This window comes from Phacochoerus africanus, chromosome 9 (assembly GCF_016906955.1).
Source record: "Phacochoerus africanus isolate WHEZ1 chromosome 9, ROS_Pafr_v1, whole genome shotgun sequence".
NCBI classification, from domain to species: domain Eukaryota; kingdom Metazoa; phylum Chordata; class Mammalia; order Artiodactyla; family Suidae; genus Phacochoerus; species Phacochoerus africanus.
Window position 1 is genome coordinate 119,077,009 of NC_062552.1, and position 16,235 is coordinate 119,093,243.

The window sequence follows — 16,235 nt, forward strand, 5'->3', positions numbered from 1 at the left end:
TTGGCAGTTGACCTGACATTTTTGGTTTCATTTAAAGGTGAACATTCTTATCTATTCATTTAATCTTTTTCAGGACATTTCATGGACGCAATGGAAGTATCCTCAAAGAGGGGACAGCTCTGGCCTGGACATCAGGGGGCCTGAGAACCCTTGCAGGCCGACTCCTGGTTGGCTGTGTGATCTTGGGCAACTGGCCCTGCGTCTCTGGGTTCAGCAGAGGAGATGCTGTCGGAGGGACCCTCCTGACTGAAGAGTCTGTGGCTTTACAGGCTCAGCCGGCACACGCTTTCTGAGCGGGAGGACAAGGGGGAGGAGGAGGCCATTCCCAGGGTCGCCAAGGCCTGCGTCTTGGCAGCAAATGGAGTAGAAGCAGCTCAGGGCGGAAGGAGACGAAAGGGCAGGGGGATGCCTGTGTCCCCTCACCAAGCCTGTGCTGGTTGCTTCTTAGGGTGCTTTCTGGAAACCCTTAGCCTTTTCAAGGAACCCATTATGACCGACCACAAAGGATGCTTGTGCTTGTGCTGAGACTCGCACAAGCATTCACATCTGGAGACTCGCAGGTGAGCACAGAGGCTCTCTGGGAGCGGGAAGCGGCTGGACCTCTCCTGTGCCAACATCAGCTGGGCTCATTCTCAGCCAGGCCACCTCTGCGCTCCTCCTCCTGGCTTCTGGGGGCTTTTTTTTTTTTTTTTTTTTTTAACAGTGCCTTGCGGGGTCTTGAGTAGCGGCACGGATACCTCAGCAGCCTTGGATGGAAGCTGTTGGGGGCGGGTGCTGCCAACAATGAGAGGGATCCCAGGCCTCGCCCTGTGTCAGCCAAAGCTCTGCTTTTAATGTATCTACCAGACTGGCCCCCGAGAATTCACTTGAAAGGAGGGTTCCATTGACGGAAAAGGCTTGAAAATCACATCTTTTTTTTTTTTTTAGGGCTGCACCTGCAGCATATGGTTCCCAGACTAGGGGTCGAATCGGAGTCATAGCCACCAGCCTACACCACAGTCACAGCAATGCGGGATCTGAGCCGCACCTGTGACCTACACCACAGCTCATAGCAATGCCAGATCCTCAAGCCACTGAGCGAGGCCAGGGTTTGAACCCGCATCCTCATGGATACTAGTGGGATTCATTTCTACTGTGCTGCAACAGGAATTCCTGAAAATCACATCTTTATCCCAATTCAGACAATGCAAAAGTGAATTTAAAATGCATGCTCCTCCGCCCCTTCCCCCCAAACCAGGGTGAACAAGAGGGCAGAGCAGCTCTGGACTCTGCCTTCACTTTCCTTGGCTTCTGCCCATCACGGGAGCACTTTCCTGGAACTGGCAGCTTTGTGCTGCTCAGACCCAACCCTCCACTCAAAGAACATGACAACGGCCAGACCACAACAGGTGCCTGGACCCCCAGCCCCTCCACTGGCAGTTTTCTTCCCAGTGGGGTCTCTGCCTGGGGCACTGTCTTCTTTCTCATCAGGAGGTGAGAAGCGCGAGTCCGCCTGGGACCTTAAGAACGTGCGGCAGGGGTGGGGGGCGAGCTAAGACTCGGTTGCGGCCGGTACCAGTACCAAGTCCAAGACCTGTCAGAGCCAGGCCTGCGAACAGACCCTGCCCGAGGATCCAGCCACACACCCAGACGCTGAGCACACAGCCCAAGAGAAAAGCATGCTGAGGACTTAGAGGAGGGAACGGAAACAAGAAAAAAAAGGGGGGAGAGGGGCTAGGTTTCCCCCCCGAGGTCCGCAGATGTCAGCAGAAGCGCCCCATCCAGCAGGGGGAACAGAAGGGAGTAGGAGCCCGTGGCCCGTCAGGGTCCTATCCTGTTTATTATGCGGCCGCGCCGTCAGAGCCTGTTGACGTCCAGCTGCGGGAAGAGCAGCAGGCAGTAAACCAGGAGCCAGAGGAAGAGCAGAAAGTACATCACGTCCGGCTGCTGGACCAGCTGCGCCAGCGAGTCGCTCTGCGGGCCGCGGCCCTCCTGCAGCCCCGCCTCGCCAGAGTTGTTGGCCTTCCTGCAGGAGGGGAGACACACCAAGGCAGTTACAGGGGGTCCCCGGCCCAGCGGACCCCTCTCCCTCCCTGTCCTGCAACCTCGCTGCCCAACACGAGAGCAGAGGGCTTCGCAGCGAGGCGGTCAAGAAGGCCGGGGGCAGAGCCCGGGTGGAGGCCTGGGTTCGAGGGCGCCTGCAGCTGTCACACCCATGCAGTTGTCTCTGCAATGCCAAGAAGGACAAGCTGCGAGCCCCATTCTGCAGGTGGGCAACCTGAGCGCCATGGGGGCATAGCTGGCTCAAGGCCACACGCCTTCCTTGACACTCAAGCGCCCTAGGGCAGGTTAGAGGCTGATGGCTCTGGGTTACTGGGAAACAGAGGGGGCTTCCTAATCTAAATCTAAAGAGAGAATCGGGGTTCTTACAGATCATTTAAAAACAGCCACCAGAAACAGACACATCCCTCTACCAGCAGGTGTGTGCTTCTGGCTTTAGAATCTAACCTGGAAGGTAAGGAGCAGATTTGGCTTTGCTCAGATGTACCTTTCTTCTTTTATTTTACAGAAGGTAGTGCTAAAGTCACATTTTACTCTCGCCTGCTGGAGAAAGCCCGGACGGGGCTGTGTGGTGGTGACAGGAAAGGGTCAGGGGCCATCACCTGATCGGAATCGGGGTGGGGGGGCCTCTGCTTGCAGCTGCGTTTATGGAAGCCCAGAGGGTACGCTTCTCAGCGTCACTTGGGGCAGAGGATGGAGCTCATGGGAAGCAAAAGCACCTGCTCCCTGAACCGTCTCCTAATACGGTGAGAAGCCAGCCTGGGGGGTGGGGGGTTAAACCTCTGCCTCGGTCTAGAAGTTGAGCGATTCCCACAGAGATAACACAGGACAGTTTCCTTCTCCTCCTTAAAACTGTTTTGAGAGAAAATTTAAGCTATATTTTTTTATCGCAAAGGCAATAAATGCTCAAAAACATGGAAAAAACATGAATGCCCTTTTCAATGTCGCAGGTTCCGTTTTCAAAGACTCTATCTCATAAAAACTCAAAGTATTATTTTCCTAGGAGTGTGCCTCGTGGAAAACGTGAATTAATATTTCCGTTTTACGGCAGGGGAAGGAAACAAGCCTTGCCTCTTTCTTAGAAGCCAGAGAAATAAACTTCTAAGGATTACACCCCTGGGCATTGGGCAATTTTCAGAGTCTGTCTATTCCAATAATCTAAGTCCTTCGGAGCCAATTCAAATCTGTGGAAATTTTGTTTTTCTTTTTATGGCCACACCCACAGCATATGGAGGTTCCCAGGCTAGGGGTCAAATCGGAGCCACAGCTGCCGGCCTATACCACAGCCACAGCAACACCAGATCCAAGCCCCGTCTGTGACCTACACTGCAGCTCACGGCAACCCTGGATCCTTTAACCTGCTGATCGAGGCCAGGGATCAGACTTGCATCCTCATGGACACTAGTCAGGTTCTTAACCCACTGAGCCCCCATGGGAACTCTGGCAAATATGTATTTTAATCGGTAAAATTAAGTGATTCAATAACTTTAACAGGGATGGGGCCATCTCAGAACTGTCAGAGTTCTCGAATTCTCTGCCTGCCTATGTTCTAAACAGGCAGTGTTCCAGCCATCCGGCACCCTTAGGCTAGGCCATCTGGTTCTGCGACAGTAAGCAATACTTTCATAGGCATCCTGGCATGTCTGCATCCCCTCTTCATGTCTGCGCTGATGCCATAAAACTGTAAAATCAGCTCAGTGAGCTTCTGAGTATTGTACCTGCAGTGGTGACAGAGAATGGACACAGGTGTCGGGGACGAGAGCCTTCAGAGCAGACCCGCCACCCAGCCCCTACCCCAGGGAGCTTGGCTTATGCCACTGCGTTATCTACGTGCAGCCCCCGCTCCTGACTCAGACCTGTCTCTAAACCGAGTCAGTTTCTGAACCACGCCCTGCCCGACCACGTGAGTGCCTGTCTCCTCACCCTCCCTCTCCTGTTCCTTTTACAGTCATTTTCTCTGGAACAGGTATTAGCCTGCATGATCCCAGACTGTTAATACTGTTATCCACAAAGCATCGTTGGAGAACAGCCATCCCCAGAGGTAGGCTGCATCGTTTAAAAAAGGAAAAAAAAAAATTTCTTTCAACCCCCCGCAGCTGGGAGGCCAGCCACTAACCTGGTTAATGTTCGGTTCCTTCTGTCATCCAGATCTGCTGCATTCCTCAACTGAACATAGCTAACCTGATCCTACAGTGAAATTTATAAACAAAAGCCCCGCAACCCAATTAGTAAAGATGAAATCTCTGAAACAGAAAATAAAATGATTTTAAACACACAAAGCCGAGCATGCGATGCGTTTCTTCACATTGCAAACATTTAGTTCCAAAGTCAAACTACTAAGTCTATGTTAGTCCCACAGGTGAGTGGGGACCCCGACCCCCGCACCCCGAATCAGGGCAAGCTTCGGATCCCAGGCTCTGGGTCCTACCACATCCAGAGCTGAGCAGGTGCAAAGACACACAGCCCTCTGCTCTCGCCCGCACTTGGCTTTGAATGTAATCTTTCTGAGGGTGTGTTGGGGGTCAAGGTGAAGGTCTTGGAGGCATTTGTTATGACAAAGAGGCCTTAGGGCTTTAAAATCATCACTTTATTTACATCCCTATTGCCCAAAGCGGACATCTGATTGGACTGGGCTTAAAGACAAGGTTCCAATGTGCTTGTCGTCTGTCCAAAAGCACAGCTGTTGCACATCAGTAATCTCCAAGCTCTGGGCTGGGGAGGAGGAAGGACGGAAAGGAATGGATTAGCAGGGGCCGGAGGAAGGAAGAAGAAATTCACATACTAACCGATTCCAAAGACCTATTCGTATGTCGTCGAATGTAAATGCTGGAGTCACTGTGACTCGTCCTGAAAAATAAACACACGTTTTTGAATGGGTGCCCCCAAAACTTCCTCATCGCCCCCATCCCGGGGCCACCACAGGCGGATTTAGGCAAGCACCTCAGACCTCACGACGGAAATGAGACATTTTATCCAATATGCCCAGTCGGGGGGAGCACGCTTACAACTAGTAGGATGATATGAAAGAGGCAGATTGAGCCCTCGTGGACAAGAAAGCAGCAACAGCAGTGACCACAAACGGTGGGAAAGAATTTCAAATAGAAAGCGGGTGAACTCTTCTTAGAAATCACAGAATCGTGAGGCAGGAAGGGATCTCTTTTTCTAAGCGTCCTGAGGTCTTGGGATGCACCAAATACCCTCTGCAAGGGAAGATCAGCCCGGGGCTGAGACCTGGGATGTGGGCTCCCTTTGCAGTGTTCCCTGCTATGCACGATGCTCACTGTCTAGCTCCCGGGCGGACCACTTCTTTTCCTTTCATTCACGAGGAGGCTAATTTTCTAACTAGATCTTTGAGCCTGATGGGGCATACATCTCTGATTTTCTAATAAGGCTGGCTTGCTCAGGGCTGAGGCAAAAAGACACCCAGCCAGAGGTCTGGGCTGTCATCCTGGCTCCTGGTTGATTAACTAGCAACCTTAGCCAAATATGCACCCTCTGGATCAGTCTTCCTCATCTGAGAAATGGATTGCCATTCCCGCCCCACCAACTTCATGGAGCTGGTGGTGACATGAACGTACTGGAGGTCGAAGCGGCCCCGTCTTATGGGTGGCCAAAAACACACGAAAAGATGTTCAGCGTCACTCATCATTAGAGAAATGCAAATCAAAACCACTGTGAGGTACCACCTTACACCAGCCAGAATGGCCATCATCAAAAAGTCTACAAACAATAAGTGCTGGAGAGGGTGTGGAGAAAAGGGAACCTGATTACACTGTTGGTGGGATTGTAAATTGGTGGAAAACAGTATGGAAAACTAAAAATAAACTACCATTTGACCCAGCAATCCCACTCCTGGGCATCCATGCAGAGAAAACCACGACTCGCAAAGACACATGTACCCCAGTGTTCATTGCAGCACTATTTGCAATAGCCAAGACATGGAAACAACCTAAATGTCCATCGACAGAGGAGTGGATCAAGAAGATGTGGTACATATACATAATGGAATATTACTCAGCCGTTAAAAGGAAAGAAATAAAGGCATTTTTAGCAACATGGATGGACCTAGAAATTATCATGCTAAGTGAAGTCAGACAATGAGACACCAACATCAAATGCTTTCACTGACATGTGGAATCTGAAAAAAGGACACAGTGAACTTCTTTGCAGAACAGATACTGACTCACAGACTTTGAAAAACTTATGGTTTCCAAAGGAGACAAGTTGTGGGGTGGGGGGATGCGCTGGGGGTTTGGGATGGAACGCTGATAAAACTGGGTTGTGATGATCATTGTACAACTATAAATGTAATAAATTCATTGAGTAATATAAAAAATAGAATACATGGGAAAAACAAAACAAAGCGGCCCTGGCTTGCTGCTCTACAGAAGGAGGTGTTAGATGTGGATGCGCCTGGTACAGAGACGGCCATGTCGGTTTCCTCGAGGCAGACCTACTGGGTGGCATTCTGAGGTCCAGGAAAAAGGCACCTGACCCACGAGCTTATTCCCAGAGCTCTCGTTACTAGCGGCCTTGGTGTTCCTGCCAATTGCTGTCCTTCCAAAGTCACTGAGCTCTTCTCTCCTTGGGGCACGTTTCTAGATAACAGGTATTGAGCACCTACTGTGTGCCAGGTGTGGGGTTAGGCCTAGGGAAACCAGTCCCTGTCCTCAATCCAAAGCCTGTGCCAGTTTCTCCTGACTGGCATCACAGCCCGGAAATGAAACAAGGTGCACCTAACCAAGAAGAGAGAGGCACTGGTGCTTAGAACCCAGAAGTGCCCGTAAGATTAGACTCGATAAGCTGAAGCCCCGAAAACGCAGGGCCACTCTCCACCCTGCCCCCCATACTTGTGCTGTATTCTAGTGGAAAAAATTGCACCCCCAGTAGGGCGGACCGTCCTTCTTCCCTCTCCTCTGCCCCTTTTTGAGCACGCTTTCTCACAGATGGCTTTCGTGTTATAGTAAAACCAGTATGATATATTCATGTTTGCACCTTGACCTCCATTCCTTCAGCAAGCATGGTCAGGAGCCTCCAGTATGCCAGGCCCTGGGCTAGTTGCAGAGGGCCAGCTCCTCCAGGGCCCCACCATGGGCTAAGAGAGCCCACCCATTCACTTAGCATCCCCTCAAAGGACTTCTATTCCTTGAATGCCCACCGCAAGCCCAGTGCCATGCTAAACGCAGGAGGCTAGGCTGGCATAGCCTCCCGGCCTGCAGGGAGCTGGCTCGCCGTCTAGGGGGAGAGCAGGTGATAAATACGTCCTTCCACAGATTACGGAAATTCATTTTGATAAATGCTAAGAAGGAAAAGAATAGTGGCTATGAGGACATAAAAACGGGGATCAAAAATGGCCTGGAGGAATCCAAGAAGGCTGCTCGGAGGAAATGGTACTGGAGCTGAGACCCAAGGGAGCAAGGCAGGAGATGGGTAGGGGCCAGAGGGTCCTCCAAGGTGAAGAAGCTTGCAGGGGGTGGGGAGCATTCCAGGACCTCAACTAAAGCCAGGGTGCTTGGTGCACCGGGAATGAGGGAGAGGGTGACCGAAGGTAGATGAGGATGAGGCTGGGGAGAGAGGCCATGAAGGGTACTGAAGGCTCTGGACCAATGGCCTTTCTGCTGAGATCAATGGGAAGCCACAGGGGTGACCAAGAGCCAGGAAAACCTCCTGTGCCTGGGAAGAGAGATGCCCAGGGTCTAACCCACTCCATAGCGTGGACCAGGTCCTGACCTCTCTGAACTCAGTGTACTCAAGTGTAAGGGGAGGGGGGCTGGCAGGTGGGATGGCTCTGTACACAGGAGGGGCTCCAGGGTCCGTGTTCACTCACATGCACGAGTGCCCCCTCCACACCATCCGCTTACATTTGGGTGTCGCTTCCACCCCGGCCAAAAGGCTTGATAATAGTTACATCTTTGCTTGAGGTGAGATGGGAGGGGACCGGCTGCCTGCGCTGCGTGTACCCTATGCCCGAGAGATCAAAGTAAAACCTTGGCATTGAGATCAACCAGGTTTACTTTGAAATAACAATTCACTTTTCAATGTCCATCCCCCGCGGTCTTATCTTCACTGCGGGTGAGGTTTGCTGGTCCTTCCCACAAAGCACAAATTCGAGATGCTCGCTTTCCCCCAACGCCCCCTTGTTTCTCTTCCTGCGCCCCACCTCCCCAGCATTCGATAAATATTTACGGAGGTGCCTGCTAAGTGCCAGCTGTTGCTCAGGCTGTTTCTTCCACCTGGCAAGTCTCTCTCTCCCAAACCCAAATCCCACTCCACCCTCAATGCTGAATTCAAACATCTCAGCCCCCAGGCAGCCCTGACCCTCCCTGCCTGCCTCTGAGAGGTCAAGGTGAAACCGCCCAGTCCCGGCAGCAAGAGGGAGCATGTCTCATCTCCCTCCAACTCTGAGCTCCCAGAGGACGGAGCCCTGGCTGACCTCTGCCCAGGTCCCCAAGCCTAGCGGACTCCATCACCAAGACTATTGAGCATTGACCTGCTTAGGGAAAGCAGGGCAGGCTGGCAAACGACCAGCGACCCTCCTGAGTTGTGGTGAAGTAGATGACAGCCAGTTGTCCCGCAGGGCTATCGGCACTTAGATCGGGGTCCAGCTTCACGTAAGACACAGACATCTGCTGGACAGGCATGGCCAGGGGCAGGAAGAGGGACTCTGGGAGTCACGGGCTAGCTTGGTAGCAGCCTTCCATTCTGCCTTGCGCCGCCTCCCTCGGGCTCCCGTCTGCTCTTCCTTTGTCCCCACAGCCCAGCAGGGGAGACAAGCAGAGGGGTGGTGGGAAGCAGGGCACTGGCCAGCCCCTCCTCCAGCCCTCCCTGAAGGGGTTCTCCCAACTCACTCCCCAGTGCTCATCTCAGTGACTCCCTTCTGTAGCCAGTGTGGCTCACCCAGCACAGGAAATGGGCTGGAAAAAACACGGACTGGGGAATCTGACAGGTCTGGGTCCGAGACTCCAGCTCTGCCATCTGCCAAGCTGGGAGGTGCCCCCAATGATGCACAGTCCTGACCACCTGCCTATCGGAGTGCCCATGAGAAATGTACGGGAATGCCTGAACACATAAGGGCTGGTAAATGGTGACTGTTGTGATGACAAGGGACAATGGGGAGAGAGCAGGGTCTTCTGACTTTCAGCAGTTAAATACTTTCCCTGGGACAAATCTGGATCATCCAGTGGGCCTTGGAGTGACATGGCAAGATGTGTGCTACAAGCTTCCTATCAGTTAAAGCTCATTAAACTTCCTGCTTCCTCCTCCGGAGGGAAATCGACCATCCTCACTTCTTTGGACCCGAACTCGTGGGTGAAGCCATCATGTTAACGTCCAGCTTCCACATGACAGTGATAAACAGTCACCTCTGCGCACCTGCACTGCATCCCTTCCGATGCCGTGAGATGCTTGTAAACGGCTAAGCCTGCTCTCTACCTAGCTGGACCAGCAGTTATTAGGCGCCAAGAGTGGCCAGCAGAGTCTTCAAGTCTATTACTTTTCAGACTCCCCCCACCTACGGTTCAGCCACCTCTTTGCTCACTGCCGATTTCCACTCCAAGCTACTCGCAGTAAGGAGAGAAGGCAAGGTTCAGATCCGTCCAGTTTTTTGACTCTTATGAACAAGTCTGATGACACTGGTGAGGTCGGTGGAGGAGCCCACGTTTGAATGAGGACTTTGTCCACATCGGTTTCCCCGGCGGTCCAGCCCTGCCCCTGCGTCCTCCATCCAATCAGAAACCAGAAACGGCATCCGTTCAGAACCCGCCCCTGCCTTCCTCAACCAATCAGATACTAGAAATAGAATGCGTTCAGAGAGGCGCTCCCCAGCTTGGGCTCTGGGGTGGGAAGAAGTTAATAAAATACCTGGAAATGACTCTGTGGTCGCTGGTGTCTTCCTCCAGGTCATCTGAGGATCGAACAGTTCCGGGTGCTATAAATACTGAACTTTCTACGTGGTCCACATGTTTCCTTTTTTCCTTTTTTTTACTGCTGATCGATTCTTCCTTTACCTTTTCTTCTAAAGGGTTTGCTAAGTTTTCCGAGTTTGCAAATTCCTGGGACTTAAGGACAAGAGAACCGAATACAAGTCAGCATTTTTTTTTTTTTTTTTTTGCAGAAATGCTGTGTAAGCGACACAAACCCAGCACAGCTCTGCTCCACACTTAATTCCAAGGCCCAGCTAGGGCGCCCCCTCCCAATCCTGCCTCTCCCGTGAGTTCCTTCTGGCACAGCCTCGCCCTCACCTCCCCGTGGAGGAGAAGCCCACCTGAACTCCTGCTACCTGTGCAGTTCCAAATGCTCCATGGACTGAAGGAGTGAAAACATCATGGGTTTTACAGTCAGTAAGACCTCGTTTCGAATCCCGGCTAAGTCAGCTATCTGACCTTGAGCAACTGACTTTGTCTCTGATCCTCAGTTTCCTTGTCTGTCAAATGGGTGTAAGAATTATCACCCTCTTCCCACTACACCACGGTGCTTCCTATAAAGGCTGTTCCTCACCGAGGGCAAAGGTTGGACCCTTCACACAGCCGTCATCCACTTCAACAGAGGAAAGAATCCTGGAGGCCACGTGGGCCAAAGGCTGTGAAGTTGCCCCCAGCCCGGAGGGCTGATGTCTTCACTGTACTCTCAGCGGAAGGTGGCGGGTAGTGCAGTATTTGTTGCATTTATGTGTTAAGGAAGTTTCTCTGTCCACCAGCCCTACCAGGTACTCCGAAACCCACCAGCAATGCTCCCTTGTGAAATCAAGAAGCCTGGGAATTGCTGGCGCCACCTCTCATGAATTCCTCCGGGGGCTGGAAAAACCTGCTCAACAGGTGTCGGAGTAAGAGGATTAGAGTGCAGTCCAGGAGAACAAAGCTCCCTGCCGAATTAAAACCGCTCTCAGGCAGTCTCAAACGCCAGTTCCTCTTCCAACACCACTGACCAAATGTTACCTTCTCTGAAAGGTGCAATGAAGGGAGAACTTATTTGTTTAAAGGATTTTCTAGTCCCTGTGGAGGATACTTGTTTCTTTCCTTTTTAACGAAGTCCTGAATGTGTTGGTTTTTTGTTTTTTTTTTTTACTTTTTAGGGTCATTCCGTGGCATATTTAAGTCCCCCGGGGATCAGAGACACGCTCCATCTCATCTCGTTAGGCGGCAAGACTCACCAGCCTCGCCTGTCACCCCAGACTGTACGCCCCCCAACTCATAGGGATCGAGGCCAGGGTGACACTAGGGAGCCAAGTGCAAGGTGTGCTTGGGAGCAGTGGGCTCCTGCTCCTTGGGTAGGTGAGAGGCAGAGGGAGAGGATTAGAGGCAAGAGAAGCAGGCGGCACCAGGATCGAGAGCGGACCCGAGAAATGCAAGCGCTCCCCAAGCTCGTCCCCCAGCTCAGCGGAGGATGGATTCAAACCTAGGTCTCCTGATGCGCTTCCCAAACCAGGGGTGCTTTCAACCCCATTGCCAATCACCTGTGCACATGCAGTGCAGAGCTCGCTTTAATGAAGTGCCCCCCTGGGCCTTCCCACAGGCCACTGTCAAGACCCACGGAGGGGAACTGAGTTGCTCCAGAGCTATTTTAAGTCAAGCAGACAGCAGATTGGCACCTCAGGCCCTCAAAGACTTTTCTGGCTGCAGCCACCCTGAGCATCACCCCAGTTGCTGTTATCCCCAACCCGGGCACCCCGAGGCCTCAAGTCACCGAGCGGCATCTCTGACAGCAGGTGGCCGGTGGGGGGGTTGCGGGCAGGACTGGGTCCCTCTCCCTGGGGTGGAAGGGGAAGGTGACAGGCAGGTCACTGGCACCTGTGGAGCCACCCAGCCCTCTTCTCCAGCCAAAGACTGGCACACAGTGGGTGGCCTAGTCCCAGAGGATCGGTCCTGCCACTCACGGCCTCTAGGCTGTTGGTGCTGGAGCACTCTGCATCGCCAGCGCTTGGGCAGTTACTCCCCATAAATGACGCCACCACTTCCAGCCCATCGAAGTCCTGAATGTGTTGGTTTTTTGTTTTTTTTTACTTTTTAGGGTCATTCCACGGCATATTTAAGTCCCCAAGCTAGGGGTCGAATTGGAGCTGCAGCTGCCGGCCTACAACACAGCCACAGCAACTGGGGATCAGAGCCTCGCCTGCGACCTACACCACAGATCATGGCAACGCCGGATCCCCGACCTGCTGAGAGAGGCCAGGGATCGAACCTGCATCTTCACGGATACTAGTCGGATTCCTTTCTGCTGCGTCAAATGGGGAACTCCCTGTGGTCAGATTCTTAACCCACTGCCCCACAGCAGGAACTCCTGCATGTCTCCCTTCTAACCACAGGAGCCAAACAAGAGTGCTGACCAGGCAAAAGGCTTTGACAAACCAAGGCTGGAGTCTAACATGAGGTCTCGCAGCTGGAAGAGGTGGAGTCACCAGGTCCCTAAGTGCGTGCTGGGTTTAGCTACAGTTCCTCCGTAAAATGATACCTGCAGCTACTATTATGCTGGACCCTCAAACATGACCTCATCTGATCTTTTTGGCAGCCCGGGAGTGGGACTAGGGGGAGGCTGAGGCACCAAGATGCAAAACTGGATGAATGTTCGTCTCGGGTGCCAACCCTGTCCTTGCTTGAAGCTTGAGTGAGTAGCTCCTTAAGTTCTGGACCTGGGACACCTGCGAGGGAAATTGCTTTTCTCTATTTTATGGAGGTAGGAGCTGAGCTTTGGAGAAGCACAGAACTCTGCAAGCGGGGTTCCCAAACCCACGGTCCAGTACCTGCTGGTCTGGCACAGGGACATTCTCTGCAGGCTCTCTTGGCTGGTCATCCTCTTGCCGGGTTGGGGGAGCGGGTACCGAGGCCCGCCTGGCATCCTCTGCGATGCTGGCCAGGGGACGGTCCTCACCCAACCCCAGGAAGCTGCAGCTGCTCTGGGAGGGCTCGGCCTCCTCATCCTTGTTCTCGTCCTCCCGAGCCCCCAGGCCCGGCGGATAGCCCTCTGGTTCCTCGAGGTCCATTTCTTGGCTTTTCAAATCCTCGGGGCCTTCTGCATAAGCCTCTAAAACCGCAGCCAGGGGAACCTCGTAATGCGGGTAGTAGAAGAGGTCGTGGGGGATGACAGAAATCTTGGACAGCGGTGGAGACGGCTTGAAATCCAGGCCTTCCTCGCTGGCACTGTGGAGGGTCTCCAGGCTGGTGCTGCTGCTTGCCAGGGTGGAAGGCCACTCTAGCCCCAGCCCCGGGGGATCCCCCGCTTCCCCCTCATCCTCCCCCCGACGGCGCCGCGGGGACTTCCGCTTGGCCTTTTCATACACTTCAGGCTTTTTGTCCACTGGTGTCCCCTCGGGGGCCAAGGAATAACCTGGTTCTTTGGGCCCGGCGTCCTGGGGAGGTGCATGCGGGTCGGGGTTCCCTGGGGACTCATCCCCATCCGTCTGCTTGTGGGCAGAGCTGTCCCTCCTTTTCCCCAGGTTCTCAGTGGGATCCTCCGGCACCTGCTCCTTCTCGGCAGGTGTTTTCTTATGAGCAGAAGGGGCCTCGCTGAACGCCTGGCTGGTGGAGGCAAACTCTACGAGGTCACTGTTAAATCTAGAGGCTTTTAAGGGTACGCCTTCGAAATAGTCTTCCCGCTCCATAGCTTTGACGGTCAGCAGCTTCACCTTGATCTCCAAGGAATTGGCCATGACGGGGATCCCTCCCAGGGGGGAGAGGGGGTGACCCTCTTCCCCAGGGCTGGCCGCCCGCTCCGAAGCCCCGTTCCAGGAGGGGGAGGGCTGGAAAGGCGGAGGATGCTCGATCTTACCATCCACCAAAGACGCCTCGCCCGGGGCCTCGTCCGGGGCTGCTGCCGGGACCCTCGGCGCTTCCTGTTTCGGGCTTTCCCCCGCCACCTCACCTGCCGAGACGTGGCCGTCCTGCTTGGACCCCTCCTTTGAACCTCTCGGGCTCCCTTCGAAGTGAGGGTCTTGGCTGTAGAAGGGGTCCTGACTGCAGGAGGCGTCTCTGTAGGTGTCGGCATCAAAGTGCACCGTTTTCTTGCCCGGCAGGGAGTTGGCTCTCCGGGTGTCCTTTCTGGATGACAAGATGGAAGATTCCGGAGCTGGCTCACTGGGGGTGCTGATCTTCCGAGGGACCCCTTGGAGAACCTGCTCAATGATCGGGTGCATGGACTCAGAGGAGCTGTCTGGCGGCTCCTGGCTGGAAACGCTGCCCAGGCAGCGTTCCACCACGTCCTCAGGCTTGTCGCAGACGAAGACTTTGGAGGGTGGCGGGTGGCTGGCTTCGTGGTTGACGGTATAGGCTCGCTCCTCATTCTCAGTCAGAAGGAGGAGGGCGCTCTCCTGCTCAGAAGGGGTTTCTCTGATGCGAACGAAAGTGGATTCAATAGGGGCTTCTCTGTCTGAATCCATAAAGTCCTCCTGCAAAGAAACACAAGGGAACATGGAATCAGCAGAGGGGCCTTTCCAAAAACAAAAACCACAGCGGAAAAAGCACTTCAGAACTAATAGTAGTGTTCTGATGAAGACGCAGATGGGCCAGTGACTAATGTTCCTGCTAAAATGGGAAACCATCAGATGCGTTTAAAAGGATGTGTTGTTTGAAAGCTCTGGGTGCAAAGACATCTCAATGAACTGAACTTCGGAGGAGGACGAGCTCCTTCTACGTGAGTATAGACTGCCAGCGACTTCATACCTGCGGGCTGCTGCCTGGTCTGGGTATGGACAAAGGTGCGAACTCAGCCTGGGTCTTCTGAGGGCCAAGTGGGGACTCCGCATCAGCCATACATCATAAGGGGTCTAAGAGCCTGAACTCTGGAACCAAAGAAAACTGGGCTCATAGCCCAGCTCTGTGCTGGTAGCTGTACCCTGGAGAGGTCTTTCGGCCTCTCTGAGTGTCCGTTTTCTCATCTATAAAATAAGGATACTGAGCTATGCCAGCAGGAGCAGCAGTCAGTCCAGAGACACACAAGACAGTAGCTACCTGAAAAGTCTCCAGCTCTGAGTACTAGCTCGTTATGCATTTTTTGGGGGGGAGGGGGGTCTAGTACTTCTAACTACCTGAAATGCAACGTGCATGCCGACTTGTTAACCGTTTTCTCTAAGAGAACAAAGCTACACCAGGTCAGAGACCTCATCCATCCAGCTTCTTGCTAAGTTCTCCCCAGAGCCAGCAGTAGGTGTTCAGTAACCTGCTGTTATTGTTGCGGTTGTTATCATTATTATTGCAGGCTTGTGTGTTGGTTGGGTAGGAGTTCGATGGGGCCACAAAACGTTCTAAAAGGTCTACTTCTACTCCAAAAAAAATCTGTCACCAAGTACACTCAGATTCTGAAAATTAAAAGGTGTGCTCCTGAATGGTCATTGTCTTTTATATATATAAATTTTTTTATAAATTTTTTTTTTTTTTTTGGTTATACCCTCAGCAGGTGGAAGTTCCCAGGCCAGGGATCAAGCCTGAGTCACAGCAGTGAGAAGGTTGAATTCTTAATATTAGGCCACCAGGGAACTGTCTTTTATAATTTTTCACACTCAGATAAAATCGGGTAGACTGCTAAAATGTTCCATCTGACAACCAAAACACCGAGGTGCGGATCCACGTTATAAGCAGGCATCTCTTATAGTCGTCACAAAGTTTGGGCTGCGAAGAGAGGCATGGCTGACTTCCCATTCTGCTTTTAAATGTTACAGAGTACATATGATTTTGAAATGAAAATGTGGCGAGGCAACGCTCATGAGACTTGAGATGGGTCTGTGATGATTACAGCTCCTCAGAGAGAACAACACAGCCTGAGCCCCAGCTTCGTCTGATGGCCAGTGGGTGGAAACATATGGCTTCTGAATTAAAGGTAAGGAAAGCAGACATACCGCTTCCAACTCCGGGAAATGTTCTAGAAACTGAGCCACGTAAGTCACGATGGACTGTTCGTCCGGCGTGTCAACCATGATGTCTGTTGAGAGAGACACAGGAGTTAGAAGGACACAGAAACACGTGGTTTTTATTTTATTTATTAAAAAAAATTTTTTTTTAGGGTGCACCTGCGGCCTATGGAAGTTTCTGGGCTAGGGATCGAATTGGAATTGGAGCTGCACCTGCCGGTCTAAGCCACAGCTTAACCTTGACCCATTTTATATATATAAAATGAAGACATCCTAGCAGCATGCAAAATACTTATGTCGCAATTATAATGATAGGTTAAAAAAACTAAGATATAAAACTATACATACCCTGAATGATCCT

At 52.5% G+C, this 16,235-nt stretch overlaps 1 protein-coding gene across 3 annotated transcripts in view; it reads right to left on the reverse strand.

Annotated features, from left to right (window-relative positions):
- Positions 1–1,112: 1,112 nt before the first annotated feature.
- Positions 1,113–16,235, reverse strand: part of CLMN (calmin) — a 114,577-nt gene continuing 99,454 nt past the window's right edge. The window contains exons 8-14 of one of the 3 annotated variants that reach the window (XM_047795771.1): positions 15,863–15,945; positions 12,776–14,416; positions 9,901–10,097; positions 4,827–4,887; positions 4,157–4,227; positions 3,662–3,758; positions 1,113–2,001 (exon numbers count right to left, since the gene is read on the reverse strand). In XM_047795771.1, coding sequence (XP_047651727.1) covers positions 1,837–2,001; positions 3,662–3,758; positions 4,157–4,227; positions 4,827–4,887; positions 9,901–10,097; positions 12,776–14,416; positions 15,863–15,945 — 2,315 coding nt within the window. In that variant the 3' untranslated portion in view covers positions 1,113–1,836. Of the gene's footprint in view, positions 2,006–3,661; positions 3,759–4,156; positions 4,228–4,609; positions 4,753–4,826; positions 4,888–9,900; positions 10,098–12,775; positions 14,417–15,862; positions 15,946–16,235 lie in introns of those variants that run through there. The other 2 variants (XM_047795772.1, XM_047795773.1) reach the window with 2 other exon arrangements.